Source organism: Molothrus ater, chromosome 15, assembly GCF_012460135.2.
Source record: "Molothrus ater isolate BHLD 08-10-18 breed brown headed cowbird chromosome 15, BPBGC_Mater_1.1, whole genome shotgun sequence".
Taxonomy (NCBI): Eukaryota; Metazoa; Chordata; class Aves; order Passeriformes; family Icteridae; genus Molothrus; species Molothrus ater.
The window spans coordinates 11,530,089-11,545,913 of NC_050492.2; the positions used below are offsets into that span (position 1 = coordinate 11,530,089).

General features: G+C 48.3%; 1 protein-coding gene across 1 annotated transcript in view; it reads right to left on the minus strand.

The window, feature by feature from the left end:
* The window catches only part of MGAT4B (alpha-1,3-mannosyl-glycoprotein 4-beta-N-acetylglucosaminyltransferase B), a 50,780-nt gene extending 35,672 nt beyond the window's left edge, over nt 1–15,108 (minus strand). Inside the window, exon 1 of the mRNA XM_036391846.2 lies at nt 14,872–15,108. Within this exon, the coding sequence (XP_036247739.1) occupies nt 14,872–14,968 (97 nt within the window). The 5' untranslated portion in view covers nt 14,969–15,108. The remainder of the gene's footprint in view (nt 1–14,871) is intronic.
* Between the last annotated feature and the right edge of the window lie 717 nt (nt 15,109–15,825).

Sequence of the window (15,825 nt, forward strand, 5' to 3'; positions counted from 1 at the left end):
TCAGTTACACAATCAAAAAATTCCTTAAGGACTATATCTAGAACAGCTCTAAAAATTGTTTGTACTTTCCCTGAGAGCTCATGTCTACTTATTGGATGGAGGAGCCAAGAGGAGAGAACAGATATTTCATGGAGCAGACACTGCACATAAATATTGTCCCTGACACACATGTGCTGTGAATACAATTGCATCTTCACATCAATTACACTCCAGAAGCTGCATTTGTAGAAGTGAAATAAATAAATGCAAGTTTGAAATAAAAAATTATTTAAATTTCTAGCAAGCCACTTCACCTTATAACCATTCTTTCCTGTGACACATTGTGCTGGTTCCTATTCTAATAACACGTTCATGTACCTGCACAGGTACAAAGGATGTGTACAAATCACATCTTGCAAAACAACTGTTGGCAAAGAGCAGGATTTGAGTATTCATTACTCACTGCTCAACAGTTACATACATTTTAATTCTGACCTCAAAACATAATTTGGACCATGGCAGATGTTTCCTACAGCACAGGCTGCCTTTGGATGAGATTTAATTCAGTTTGAACATGGCAGCAATGAAGAAAGGGATTTAAACATTTTCTGCTCATTCTCCAAGCTTAATGCTGCAGAGGTAAAAATGAGGGAGGACTAAATTGAATGGCTGAATTTGCTCTCTCAGCCTCAGCTCTGGATCCAGACCAGCCAGGTGAGGCTGCGCCTCCCTGTCACCTCTGTGACATCAGCCTGTGTCAAAAAGAAATTAAATTATTTTAATGAGTTTCTGCTGAATGCACACTGGTGGAACCAAGAGAAGAATAACCTCCAGTTTTAAGCTGCTTCATTTCCATCAGAAGGGGACATACCCCTCTGCAAACTCTTCCTCCTCTCCCCTTGTTACCCTGAGCAGCTCCTTCCTGCTATTCGACATCAATAAGTAGATCATTACTTCACCAGCAGCACTTAAAATCTTCTGCAAGGTAAGATCCAATTGCAATTTTACATCCACATAGCTGCCCACACTGAAGAGCCCTGAAATGCTCTTAACGAGTTGTGTGCTCCGGGATCAGCTCTTCACACATCAGCGGAACAGGCTTGGGGAGCGACAGCTGCTTCCATAGCGCACAGCCACTGGAGCAGTTTAAGGGGAAGAGAAATGGTATAAATAATTGAAATCACAGCAAGAAATGTAGGCAGAGCAGGGGGAAGGAGGGCATCTCCAAAGGAGCTGGCAGCAGGAGAAGAGATAAGGACTTCTCCTGGAAGCCAAACTAAACACGAGTGCATGTACAAAATCCACACCTCCTTGCCTGTGTGCTATGCCACACACCAGCAGACTAAAGAATTTCTTGACCTTTTCTGCACTGGCTGGCAGTGATCTGAATTCTACCCACCTACAAGCTCTCTTGTTATCATCCCTTTCCTCCTTTCCATGAAATCATGAAGTCTGATGCAAATGATCCCCATGTACATCCCAGCACTGCAGTGACCTTAGTAACCAAACAATGCTGATGAGTCAATGTGGATTTCAAATTCTGCCACTGACAAGCACCTCACCCACAGGGACCCACTCCTCCTGGACCAGCCTTTCATGGTGAAGCTCTCTGAGAGGGTTCCCAGAGCACCCAGGACATTCAGGGCACACTAGAGAGGATCCTGGTGTCAGCTGGGGCCTCTGAGCACCATCAGGTCACCATCAGGGATACCTGCAGAAATGGTCACCTTTGGTTTGCAGGCTTGCAGAACAACTAACCAGCACTCTGGAGCAACAGAAAAGTGCTGAAAGTTTCAATCCCAGGAGGAAAACACCTCCTTTAATGACCACAGCTGCTACAAAGGGCTAAAGGCTGTAATTTTGCCTGACCTTTAACTATTACAGCAATATTCCTTGACCTGCATTTTAGAAGTTATGAACAGACAGCACAACCCAGGCTAAGTGAACTGCCACTGTCTTGACAGATTTCCAAAGAGACATGAAATATCTGCCTTTCTGTGTGTGTGCATCGTGCAAGTCACTTGAGAGCTGTGCAGACATCCAGAAAAACCCACAGTTTCTCTCTGGGTAGTGCTCACCCAAGCAGGAGATGGCAGGAGATCATTTATAACGCTCTGTGGAGGTAACACTTGGCATAACAGCCCCAGGAACAGCTCCATCACAACACTGGGTTGAAGAAAGGACACTTCAATTAGCAACTCAGCTAACCAGACACCTTTAACGGAGCAAGTAATGAGATTTCTTAATGAGTGGTTCATCTGAAGGGTGTGCAGTGATAGCAAGACCCAGGTGAAAATGCTCATCAAGATCTCTGCAAGTCACGGGCGTGTAGGATGGATATCTTATTTTAAACAGCAATCAATTGATTTTAAGGAATCAGCTGTTGGACCTTGCCAGACTCCTCTTGCAGAATGTCAGTATTTTTAGACAAAAGCCTCCACCAGGCATCACTGTTAAGTTCAGCCCTGTTTCTAGAGCCACAGGGCACACAACTGAGATCAGAAGGTGAAGAAACCTTGATACTGACTCTTCTGTGTGAGCATTTAAATTTAAGAGCTGCTGTTCAAGAAGCATGTCACCAAAAAATGACCACAATTTTTAAACATGACTCGTTTCCTAAAGAGCCTTCCAGAGGCTGCAAGGATCCCACATATCCTTTTCTCTACACACAGCCCTGCTTGGCAAGTGCCTTATCAGGGTGTGCCCAGCTGCACATCACACTCTTGTGCAGCCTACCTGTCCCAAATCCAAGCCTGGTATGGAAGGCCTGAGCTTCATGTGACTCTAAGGATATCCTCCAGTTGGGACAGGCAAGTGACACCTCACAGTGGTGTGAACAGCAATTCTGGTATCAAGAGGAACTTACAGTTCACAGCAAAAAGAGACACACAAACCCCTTGGATTTCAGCACAAAACTGGCCCTGGTAACCTCCCTCTGCCACATGAGGGAGATTGGAAACCCAAGACCACCTTGGACAGGACAGAATTTCTTCTTTGACTTCTCACTAAGAACAAGAAAGCCCTCCTGTACTTCTAAAGACAACTGAGCCTTAATAAGGCTGCCATGCCAGCAAGTAAAGATGGGAACCTTGTGGTTTCAGAGGGTCTGCTACTGAGAAGCTGCATTTGGGCACTCTCCAAATGAAAGATGGGACTCTTTCCTGACAAAAGAGACACGAACAGCATCTGTCCTCTGGAGTGCAAAGGAATGGTGCCAACTGCCAATCCTCCTCTTCCAGCTGGAGGACAGCTCGTGGGCAGCCGTCTTCAGCTGAGAGCCTCCAGATTGCTCCCATTGTGGGACACGCAGCCCGGCTCACCAAAAGAGGCTGCAGCCAGCTCAGACATGCCTCAGTTCACTTGGGGAACACTTGATGTGAGGCTGGAGAGAAATGGCTCTCTGACAGCTGGAAAATGCAGTCGCATAAGCTGCTGGGGGATAATGAAGAATCAGCCACTTACTAGAGGTGCTTTTCTGTCACCCACATTATTAGAGGTGCATTTGTGTCACCCTTTCCTCTGACCACGGGGTCTCAGAGAACAGTTTCTGTAACACAAAGCTTTGAACGCTGTTAACTGAGCCAACCCCATCTAAATGCCATGGTCTCAGTCTCTACAAAACTGTTTCTTTCTCTTTCTGCCATCCTCCATTCCATCCATGGGGTGTCCATTAGATTCAAACACAAAGAGCCTACCAAAAGAGCCTCATTAGCTGACTGTACAACTGGATTTGTTTTGCAGCACAGTGCCACCCCCCACACTGCAAGGCAGAGTTCTTGAAGAGGGGGAAAAAATTGACCAATTTAAAAAATATCTTGCGCACCTAAATGTTACATGCAGCTCTTCTGTCAGACTTAAAACAACAGCATTACCATCTGTAAAACAGGGAAAAAAACCCCAGGAAGTCTCTCAAAACAGCAGACCAAATGAAAGGAGAAAAAGATGAAGGAGGTTTCAAATCTGCCCTAGAGAGAATGTGTGTCACAGCTTTAACCTGCTGTGGGGAAGGGGAAAAAAGGAAACAGGGCAGCAGAGACCAGAAATCAGATTTATTATGACCAGCCAGGTAGATAAAAGATAGATGATCACCAAGAGAGGATGGCTGTGTTGGAATCAACCAGCTTCTGAAAATGTCTAGTCAGCTTTAGCATTTGATACACATGAAATCGGTGTCCACACAAGAGTATTCTGAAAGGATGGGATTTAATGCAGTCGAGATAATTATCTAGATCCTTCTTTATCCCATTAGTGGTTTTCATTCGCATCCTGGAACACCATAAGCGGATTGCTCAAGAATTATTTGCCATCCGCTGTTTCAAACCCGATTGGAATTATCTTTATACCTCAGTATGAAGAAAAGAGATTACATCCCTGCCAGGGCTTGCTGGAATGCCCTCTTTTCTGAGGCTCCCCTTATCATTCTTGTTCTATAGGGTGATGAAAAGAATCAGAAAATAATTGCCATGGACATGATTTTGCCCTCTCCTCCTCTTCTTTCCCCACATATGTGTTTGGGAGGAGGAGTGGGAGACGTTCTTCCCGTTGCATCCCCTGCAGGAGATGCATCACGGCACCTGCAGAGAGATGAAGCTCAGCAAGACTTACTCATCAAATTACCCAGGACAGGATCCAAAAACGCTCCCAGCTTCCTTTTGCACCACGATCCACTAATAAAAGAACAAGGATGAAACTGTTAAAACCAATTAAACATATCACTTGATGCATGAGCAGGAAGTGGGATTCAGTGCACTGGAGATCCCAGGGGTGAATGCCAAACGCCGCCTCTCGTGCTCTCCAGCAATCTATGTCACTGTGCAAGCTCTGCTGGAGATCAGGCCAACGTCACTCAAACAGCCAACACAACCCCTTGCTTCAAGGCCTAAAATAACAAGAAGACAAAATTCCCCTCCCAGCCACTCTAACTGCCTGCCAGGTTTTGTATTAATGGAAGAATTACATCTCCATCCAGGTATGGCAAGGACACAACTTGTCTCCTCATGGGCAGCTGTGACTCTGAGCAGCAGTGAGGAAAGATGCCTGGATACCACAAACACCATCCCTTTCCTCAAGGAATGTGAATGGGGTGGGTATTCAGACCTGACATGAATAGGAATGCATGTATTTTTTAAAGAATCGTGCTTTATGGCTGTGTAACGAGATCTGTAGGAGAGGTATCTCTATAAACAAGTTATTAAAAGGGGGAGGAGGGACACAATAATAGCAGGTGCCAATTACTCAGCTCCCAGCAGAGACTTTTCAATTTCTCACCTTCCCCCAAAGCAAGATGTGCCTCTGTATGGCACCACATTCACTTGCAAGTGTGAGACCCTTTGGAGTGTGGCTTCTTTCCCCCCAAGCAGAGCTCCATTGCCACCAGAGTGGGGCCACCCCTCGTCCCACCAGCCCTGCACCAGAGCTGGGACCAACACACCATGAAATTAATTTGGAAACCGAATACAACCGTATTTTTATTTGACTTTAGAATCTGGCCACTCCTCTCATCAAGAGGAACAGCGAATTAATGAGCTGACTGCAACTGCCAGGTTTGCATCTCTGCAAGTATCTGTTTAGTTTTGGGAACAAAACACCAGTGATGATTTTGTTATTTTAGGATGGCAGCATGTTTCAGAGAGTAAATGTCCACCCTGGAGCTGTCAGAGGGACCCCATCCTTTAAAGCAAACACACCAAGGTAATGATTAATATTACAAAAGTAATTCGAGCCTCTAAAATCATTGTTTTCAAGATCAGCAAATAATTACCAAGGCCTTCAGCAATCAATACCCAAGATAAATAGAAGATTAAATTGCAAAAGAAACAGAAGAAAGTACTTAATATTTGCCAAACACATGCCAAATACACTTTTTCATGGTAACCAAATACTTACAGTAAATAGATATTTTAGCTCACTGGAGAGACACTTTCAGAAACTAATAAATTAATCCAATAAAACAGACAGACAGGGTGGAACCAGACATTAACGAAACACAAACTGATCTATACTGAGCCAACCCACAATCCATGTCCTAATTATGCTCATCCACCACTCTGAGTACTTACCTCCCCCACCCAGGTCAGCTCTTTAGCTCAGGGAAAATACATGTTTAATGTGGATTCACTGGCACAACAAAGTGGAGAATTTCAGCCATCAAATGACAGATCTTGTGCTCAGCCAGAATTTGCATTTCCAGTTTTTTTCTTAAATACTTTTCACTCCTCAAAGTTAGCAAATTAATCTCCTTTTAAACACAATTTTTGCTTTTCCTTCAATTTAGTTGAAGCTCTGTATGTGAAGTGCAGGATGAGCTTCTGCTGCCCATCAGCATCAGCCACCCCACGCGTGACACCTGTGGAAACATCTCCATGGCATATCCTCACTCTGGGGTCAGGATGGTTTGTCCTGGAGGCTGGGCCTGGCCTCACCACCACTGGGGACCCAGATGGACTCAGCCCCTGAAACTCAGTACAAGAACCAGCACCATCTTCATCCCAGGCAGCCTAAACCAGCTTCTACCCAAAATCATTGCGTGGCATTAACGAAGCCACGCTATCAGGTAAGTACCTGGTAAAGTTCTTCAAAAAGTGAATAACTTGAACTGGTCAAGATTAAGAGAGGGAAGACTTGGGAAGATCTCCATCCTGGTCATTTTCTACAATATCAAAGGAAGAAGAAAGGGAGGAAACTGAGGGAAATAGAAGACAAAGAGAAATGATATCAAAGTCAGCTCCAGAGAGCGCAATGAGAGATGGCACGAAAAAGGAATAGTTAAAACATGAAAGACAAGATCAAATAGAAGTAAAAGATCACAGTCTGGGCACAGAGCAGAGGGAGGGGAGACCACCCCAACACTTCTGCCAGCATTAACTGAATAATTCATCTGACAGGTACTTGTCTGTGGTTGAGTCTGAGAGAGCTCAACCACCACCAGATCCATCCATTCACCCAGCAAAAGACACAAACACTGCTGTTGTTTTTCACGTGGGGACACTCCTTGGGGACACTGTGCAGCAGCTCTGCTCTCCTGACTGTCTTTTGGGGAGGCATAAAGAAATTTAGTTCTCCCTCAGAAATCTTCTCCAGCTTCTGTATGAAGTTCTTGGTACTGGCAGGGCTGGCCTCACTACTACACTTTAACTAAACCACTACATGTTTTCACTATACAAAATATACATACAGAGATCTTCAAGGAGCTAATTCCTCAGGACTGGAAGTGTTTCTTTGATTATTTACAAGAGCTTCTAAAGGCTACACAGCCTATTAGTACCACAGGCCTCCTCCCTTAGCCATGACATTTCCTCAGAACACTGACAATACACAGAGGATGTGCTGCCATGTAAGTACAAGCAGTGAGTGACAAAAAAGGGTCTCCAGGTTGAACCTTCCAGAAAGCTCTTGCCATTGCAAGGAGAGAAGAAAAACCTAAGTGCTTTAAGGCAGACTTGAAAATGTGAACGAGATGGTCTAAAAACTCACTGATGAACAGGTATGGACCAAACAGCAGCACTGACATAAGCCAGCACCTTGCTCTTCCCACAGTTCAGCATCCATCCCACTACCAGCAACTCCTAAGCCACCAGAGTGACAATTATAGCTACAAGCAAATGGACACTGCAAAGCAACAAAACTCATCATGAACATAAAAGACAGGTGGAGATTAATTTTAGCCCAGGAGCTTCTTAAAAGCCTAATGATTTACATTTTAACACTACTGCTGTCCACTTTAATATAAGCAGAAATTAAAATATCTTGCATCAAAGACAGTTTTGTGTGCATGTCTAGTCACTTCAAAATACAGATTAACCTTTAGGTAAGCATTTATCCTGTATGTAACACAGGAGGGATAGAATATTTAAACACTGGCAAGGCAGGGGCAGGCAGGAGAGAAGACAGAGTTACAGAGCTGTCTCTGTGCATTAAAGATGCATCCATGCTAATGCACTGATCCTGGAGACTCAAATGTGACTTGACACCGGGACAAAAACAGAAGGAGAATTGGCCAGTGACACAATTAATGCAGAAAGAGATTATTTAATACAGGAATCTGCCACTCCCAGACTTTCCTGCTTTGAAAGGGAAGCCTGACATAAGCTCGAAAATAAACCCAAGAAGGGCACTGCTGAATAAAAAGCCCCCTATGCTGCAATTCAAATGGAAAAGGCAGAATTTTTTTTTTCCCTCCATCAAAGACAACAATCCTCTGCCTGTATCAGGAAGCTGCTAAGCAGATACTTGATCAGCCCTCCCTGAAAAGCCTCTCCTCCTAACAATGCTAACCTGCCCGTCTCCGCTGAAGCTCTTTGATTATTTTAATACTTTCCACAATCCTTTAATTTGCCCAGTGAGTTCTGCCACCACAGCAGCCCTCTTCAACCACCCAATCTCCCAACCTCTTGATCTCTGTCTTACAAAAAAGAAAACTTGAACATTAGAATTGGCACAATAATCATATGGAAAATCTTCACCTAGAACATTAAGCATCATCTCCAAGTATTTTTAGGCAGGTGGCTCATCCTCAAGGGCTTCCTTCAAAGTCCTGGTGGCTGTGGATGAGCCAGGCACCCCAGTAGGGATATTTGTGTTTCTTTATACCACAAACAGAAAAATTGGTCCTTTGGTGACTGGTTTGGGTTTTGTGAACAGGGAGATCCATGGATAATCCAAGCGTACCTGCAGCAGCCTTGCTAAACCAATTTCTCCAGCACTTAGTGTCTTCAAGGCTTTCTGGAGATGAGTGGCAGCTTCACTTAAACTAGCCAGCTACAGATGTGTTTTACATTAAACACTAAGTGAATAATCAATGAACATTCAGGATATAAGTACAAATCAATGATTTGTTTTAGATGAATCAAAGGGAATCGCAAATGAGTTTTGTTCTGCAAAAGAAGTAAACCAAGAGAAGTACTTGATGTAATTGGGGGGGGGGTGTGTGTTAACCTCCTCTGACTCCTCCTCTCCCGTGCACTGACACAGACCCTGCTGTCACAGAAGCGTGGCAGTGTCCTCCAAAGCCCTGTGACAAGAGATGCCACTGTCCCCAGAGAGCAGATGGGAACTGAGGCATGAAACCAGGCAGTTGATTGTTCCAAGACTGGGAGGGACACAGCACAGCAAGGACATGAATCCAAGTCTATGCTGGAGAACGCAGGTTAAGAGAGAGCCCTTGTAACTTCAACTCCATCACACACCCACAGCTCTTAGTGTGGGAGCAGCAATGGGACACAGCAACTGCACACACAATACAGGCAAAGAGCCCTGTTTAAAGGCTTTTAAAAAACTGCAAAAAAATCAAAACAGATACACAGGTGACTCCAGACAATGAACAACTTATTTTAATAAATGCATTTCAACAGATTGCACAGTGCCTCTCACTCTTGGGATGAATTTGTTCAAGTCACAGGTGAGGCAATTTTACAAATGCTGCTGCATTCCAGCCACCAATTTCACACAATGTCTGCTGAGCACCACCCAGGCCACGTAAAATGTCTCAGAAATGCTCCTGCACACCTTTTTATTCACCATGCATTTTAATGACAAATTTCCAAACTCCATGGTTCCCTCGCCAGGTCCTTGCCTGCACCTCCTCAGCCCTCAAAAGCACTTGCTGGGTCTCCTGCTGGTGTCTCTCCTACTGGGAAACGTTTGCAAGGGTTGCTGTGAAGTGATCCCAGCTCAAACCAGGGCTTTCACTCGTATCCATTTCGCTGCAGGCAGTGCCCAAGACCTCAAAGAAACTACAAAAACCTGAAGTCAAGCTGGTGCAGGCAACAGAAATGAAAAAGCAGCGGTAAGCCCACATGCCGCAGGACACAGCTCATATTTAACAATATCAAGCTTTGACTCTGCTGCTTCCAGAGCGGATTAGTGTTCATGGCTTTTATGCACTATAGAAGAAGACTTTGTAAACACACTCAGAGGAACATCCCTCCAGGACAAAGTTTGCTTCCCACAAAGGACACCCCCAGTGAGGAGAGCATCCCACTGTGCACGGCACTGCACAAGCGATATTTCCTTACAGAGCCGCTGCCTGAGCCCTCCCTGCTGCTCCAGAGCAACATCCACGCTGCAGCCAGTGCCCCACAGCCACCAAACCCAGCATCCTGCTCCTCACCACACTCACAGACCAAGGGAGAAACCCCGAGCTCAGACCTGCACCAAGACACCCAGCCAGGATGCGTGTGGTGAGTCCTTCAAGGAGCTCTGCACATGTTCTGAAGCATTTCCACAACTTCCACAGGAAAAACAGTTCCCACAAGGTGAGCATCCAAAATACCACACAGTCACAACTGATCTTAGTGGTGTGAAGCCACCACAGCAAACAGCAACCCCACTTTGCAGGCCAAACCTACAGGTACAGAGTTGGCTGCAGTTGAGGGTTTACAATGGATGCCAGGAGCTGGCTGGCAGTGAGTAACTAGAAATCATTAAAAGTTGACAGAAAAAAAACTTGCCAGGGGAAGCCTGCACAGGCAACATGAGTACAGAGCCTGCCCTGAGCTACAGAGCCATACTGAGGAGGTATCATGCCAACCTCTACACAGAGCATTTCCAATGGGAGTCTCCTAAAAGGTTCAACACAAGATTTAAAACTTCCAGTCCAACTAAAAATCAAATGCCAACACTTAAACCCAAAATGTCCCACAGCATCTATGGCTCTGGCATAGGCTGCAAAGGGCAAAGAGAAGCACATAAACAGCACACAGCTGGTCAGCCAGTCAAGATAAGAACAAACATTATGGATGAGAACTGAACAGTTTTCACCACTGGAAATGAAAAAAACCACAACAATTTAATTGGTAGGTTAAATTGTTTGCCTTCATCCCATCTGTATTTGTGATTCACCTAAAGTCATGAAACCTTCTTGGTTTTACTAATCCCTCAGTAAGTCCTGAGTCCCCTGGAGGCCCCACATTGGGCACCCACACCCGCCTGCACCTTCCTGAAGCCTGATCCTCCACAGTTAAGCCCTACACATCCAACACCTGACACCAGGTTACAAAAGAGCTTTCTGCATGGCAGGTTTTGGGAAGTGAAACCACGTTGAAATCTAAAATCAGCAAAGAGAGAATATCAGACTTTGGCCGAGACACCCACCACCATGACGCACAGCACGTGGCCCACCTCTGAACAGGACGTGATGCTGGACACCTGCTGCCTGGGTGAGTGGCTGTGCTATTTGAGGCTGCCCTTCTCTTCCCACTCCAGCAGACTATTTCAAACCCCATTTATAATTGGAAAGAGGCAGCATCTGTTTTTGCAGACCATGAGGTCAAAACTTTACTAATAACCACAGCACAGCAGAACACCATTAGCAGGTAAACAAGCCCTGAGCTGGTCTCGGAAAAGCAGCTCTAGAGATGGTTTGTTCTGGTTTTTTTTCTTTCAATTAATTGTTTTTTCCTCCCAACACAGAGTGGGAAGACAAGCAGACTCTGCAATGCCTTACATTTTAATATCATATTATTCCCCACTAGAGGCAATGAGGACACCTTGCCAGACTTCCCCAGAACTCAACAACATCAGCAACTCAGGAGCACTGGGAATTGTCTCCAGTCTCCACTCACAGGGCATGACTGATGTTACAGGACTGGCAAACACAAAGCCTATCTTTGAAAAATACAGGTATGGGAATAAGGAGGCAAGAATTTATAGAACCATCAGCTTAACTTCAGTTGAAATGATTAGAAGACAAGGAGAACTTCAGCAAAAGATAACCTCTGTTCATCAAGAACAAATCACATCAAACCTGTCATATTTCTTTCTGTGACGAGGTGTCAGGGCTTGCAGGAAGGGGAGAAGAAACAAAGATTTCAGAGACCTCTGAAATGTCTGATGGGACATGCCCGTAACAGCCAGGGATGCAGGGACTGGCCTGAGCTGCCTGAAGGTGGGACCACCACTGCTGGGAAGACCACCTGTGAATGGGGCACTGCTCTTTGAGCACAGACTGGGGGGCTCTACTGAAGCACTTTCCAATGGAACCCATCCCGGATCCAACACCAATTGGTGTTTTCATCCACAACTTGGCTGATGGCAGAGAAAACAGGCTAACTGCCCTGGAAGGCTACACCAAGCTGAGAGGGACTGCAAGCATGCAGGAGGACAAGATCAGAATTCAAAACAATCCTGATAATTTAGAAGATGCATTCTGGAAAAAAAAAAGACTCAGTTCAAGAAGGACAAGTGTGAGGTAATGCAATTTGGTAAGAATAATTAACCAGGCAAACACAAGATAAGGAATGAAAAGCAGGACAACATCTGGAGAGGAACAGTTGAAGGGGTGATGGGATGAAAAAATAAACACAAGTCACCTATGGCAAAAGTGAAAAGCACACACAGTGGGATGTATAAACAGGATCATTGTTTGTAAAAGGTATGAAGTAACACTTAATCCTCTGAGCAAAAATACAGCAGCAACTTCAGCCCTTTAACCCACATTAAGCATCACCCCTCACCAAGGATGACGGTCCAGAAGAGACTAAGAAGAGCAACTGCAGAGCAAGAATACATGACCTAAAAAAGAGTGATCAAAGGAACCAGTGTGGTTTGATCTGTATTAGTAAGGGAAATGGTAGCAACTTCCAAATATCTACTGGCCTGCTGCAAAGAAGGATAGAAGGAACTTTTCTGTCTGTTCCAAACAGATGGAAAAAAAGAAGAGCAATCCTGAAACTAAACTGAAGAAAAAGACATTTCTGTACAAATCATAAGAAAAGCCTAATATTAGGGCTGCTAAATGTCAAACAGATTGTCTGGGGAGCTTACGAGTCCCTGTCATCGAAGGTTTTTAAGAACAAACAAGACAAACATCTGTCAGGAAGGGGTTGGTTATCAGCGATCCTGCGGAGGGCAGGAGATGGACTCAATGACCTCTCAAGGTCTTCTCCAGCTCTGTACTGAAAAAGGGTCTGATAGGTAAATGTCCACAATAGCTGGAAACCTGCTGTGCTGACACAGCCACCCGTGCTGGCCTGACCTGCTGTGGCCACTGCAGCTGACAATCTGTTGCTGCCAGAGGAACACGCGCATCCCGGAGAGGGACAGGGACAGGGGTACCCAGGGGGGCTGTTCTGGCACTTGCATGAGCCACAGGGAAAAGCTGCTTGCTAAAAAATAAAAGTGTGTCAAAGGACAACACAGCCCAGACAGCACAGAGTGCCTAGTGGGGTTGGCCACCCTGCTTCTGGAAGCAGGAGGGGCTGCTCGGAGCCCACACAGCACTGCACGCTGCTTTTGCTTTATTTATGAGAGGAAGCTGCAAGCAAAGCCTCTGCTCAGTGGTAACCACGGGGCAGTTCTCAGAGCTTTCCTCTGCCCCTGCACAACTACTAGTCTAGTACATCTGTCTGAAAGCAACGCACAACAGCAACACCTGGGTATGCAAACATTTTGGCCAGTAATAAATAAACATTTTGTCCAGTGGTGATAAAAATATCACCAGCAGAAGCAAAGCAATCCATTGGTACAGAAGCAGCGCCCAGGCATTACATACACCCACCACACAAACCTCTGCAGGAGGCAGCTCTGGTGGGATTTAAATCACCTTAGCAGCACAGCAGGAAAGCCTTCAGTGATGAATGAGGCAGAGGAAGCCAAGCAGCCACCTGTCAGACACCTGCAGCTGCCAGGACAAAATCCCAGGCCCTCCGAGCCTGCTGCCAGGGAAGGGGCTGGGTGGGTTCATGTCATCCTGCCCATCAGAGCCAAAAAACCTTCCCCAAGAGCTGCCCCAGCCCTGATGCTGGACTTGCACTACATGCCAGCTGCACCTTGTGATGGTGCATGGTGTACCACAGGATTGCAAATCCACCAAGTCACAGCTTATGCTCAGCAGAAGCTGCTTCTCACCTGTGGCAGGGAGAGATGCTTCTATAGCAATAGGAGGAGAGAGTCAAGGCCTGGCTGGTCAGACCACACACCTTTAATGACCTCTAAAAGTGCAGGAACTGGAAGAGCTGAGTGATTACCACAGGTGTAGGAGGTTACACACTCATACACAGTACAGGGACACAATTCAGAAGTGACTCTCAGAATTGTCCTCGAGGCTAGAATAAGTCCAGTGCACTGTTTGAATGAGAGACTGGGTGGAGAAAAGCAACTATTGTGTTTTCAGGAAAAACCAGCAGCAAGCATCTCTGTAACCACCTGCACAGGATTCCTCGGCAGCCTCGGCGGGACAGGGCCCTGCACCTCTGCTCTGCAGCTGCCTCCTCAGTGCAAAGCCAGCACCAACGGCGAGTGTGCTGAAGCCACAGCTGTCACACCTGTCCCACATCCCCTGAAGTTACCAGACTCAGCATGGAGCCACAAGAGATGCATGCAGAGAAGGCAGAAATGCTCAGATCTCCCCTCACCAGTTTGCCCAAAGAACCCCCAGCATTTGAGAGCTCCCCCCAGTTGCTGGCACTACCACGCAGATTTAACTCACCTGGCTCCCATCGCCCATGAAGGTTTTGGCCATAAGCACAGGGGTGCAAAGAAGCACAACAACGAAAGCCAAGCCAAGCGCTTGGCTTGGACAACAGCCCGCCCATCACCCCAGAGCCCCCCGACCCTCCGTGGGCACCCCTGGACGAGCAGAGACCCCCGGCTGGGGCACCTCCCGCCCAGCTGGGCACGGGCAGTCGCTCCAGGGGTTCCACAGGTCACGGTCCCGTGGAGACCAGGGGGTACCGCGGGTCCAGGGGCGCACAGAATCCCGCCGAGTCCGCACCCGCGGGGCTCCAGCAGGATCCTGCCCTTAGGGATACCCCAGCTCCCGCAGGATGCTCACCGGGTCTGGATCCCTAGCGCATCCCGGGGTCCAGCCGGGGCCGACTCGCGGAGTCCCCGCGCCCCCTCCTCGGCGGCGGGGCGGCGGCCGGGTCCCCGCGGAGGCGGCCGAGCCCCCCTTACCTTTGTGCCCGCCGAAGGCGCCGTACCAGGAGAGCGAGAGCAGCGCGCACAGGCAGCCGAGCAGCAGCGTGAGCGCCGTGCCGCTGCGGAGCCTCATCGCCTCCTCGCCGGCGGGGGCGGCCGCATGTCCCGGGCGCGGCGCGGCCTCGGCGGCCCCGGGGGCCCCGGCGGAGCGGAGCGGGGAGCGGAGCCGAGAGCGGAGCGGGAGCGGAGCGGGGCGCACCGCCCGCACCGCCCGCACGCAGCGCCCGCGCCGGGCCCGCCGGGCGGGCGGGGCGGGGCCGGGCGGGGCCGAAGGGCGGGGCCGAGGGCGGGGCGGCAGCGAGTGAAGGGCGCCCTCGTGCGGGGGAGTGCGGAACTGCAGAGGGGCGGGGTGAGAGTGGAGAGGGAGTGAGGGAGCGTGAGGGTGCACGGGTGTGCCAGAGTGTGCCTGAGCGTGCCCGGGCGTGCCAGAGTGTGCCTGAGCGTGCCTGGGTGTGCCCGGGCGTGCCCGGGGGTGCAAGAGTGTGCACAGGTGTGCCCGGGTGTGCATGAGTGTGCCCGGGCGTGCACGGGTGTGCCGGGGCGTGCAAGGGTGTGCATGAGTGTGCCTGGGTGTGCCCGGGCGTGCCTGGGTGTGCCCAGGTGTGCCCGGGGGTGCAAGAGTGTGCCCGGGCGTGCCTGGTGTGCCCGGGGGTGCAAGAGTGTGCACGGGTGTGCCCGGGGGTGCATGAGTGTGCACGGGTGTGCCCGGGCGTGCCTGAGCGTGCACGGGTGTGCCCGCGTGTGCCTGAGCGTGCATGAGCGTGCACGGGCGTGCCCGGGTGTGCATGAGTGTGCCGGGGTGTGCCCGGGTGTGCAAGAGTGTGCATGAGTGTGCACGGGTGTGCCCGGGCGTGCATGAGTGTGCACGGGTGTGCCTGGGTGTGCCAGAGTGTGCCTGGGTGTGCCCGGGGGTGCAAGAGTGTGCCCGGG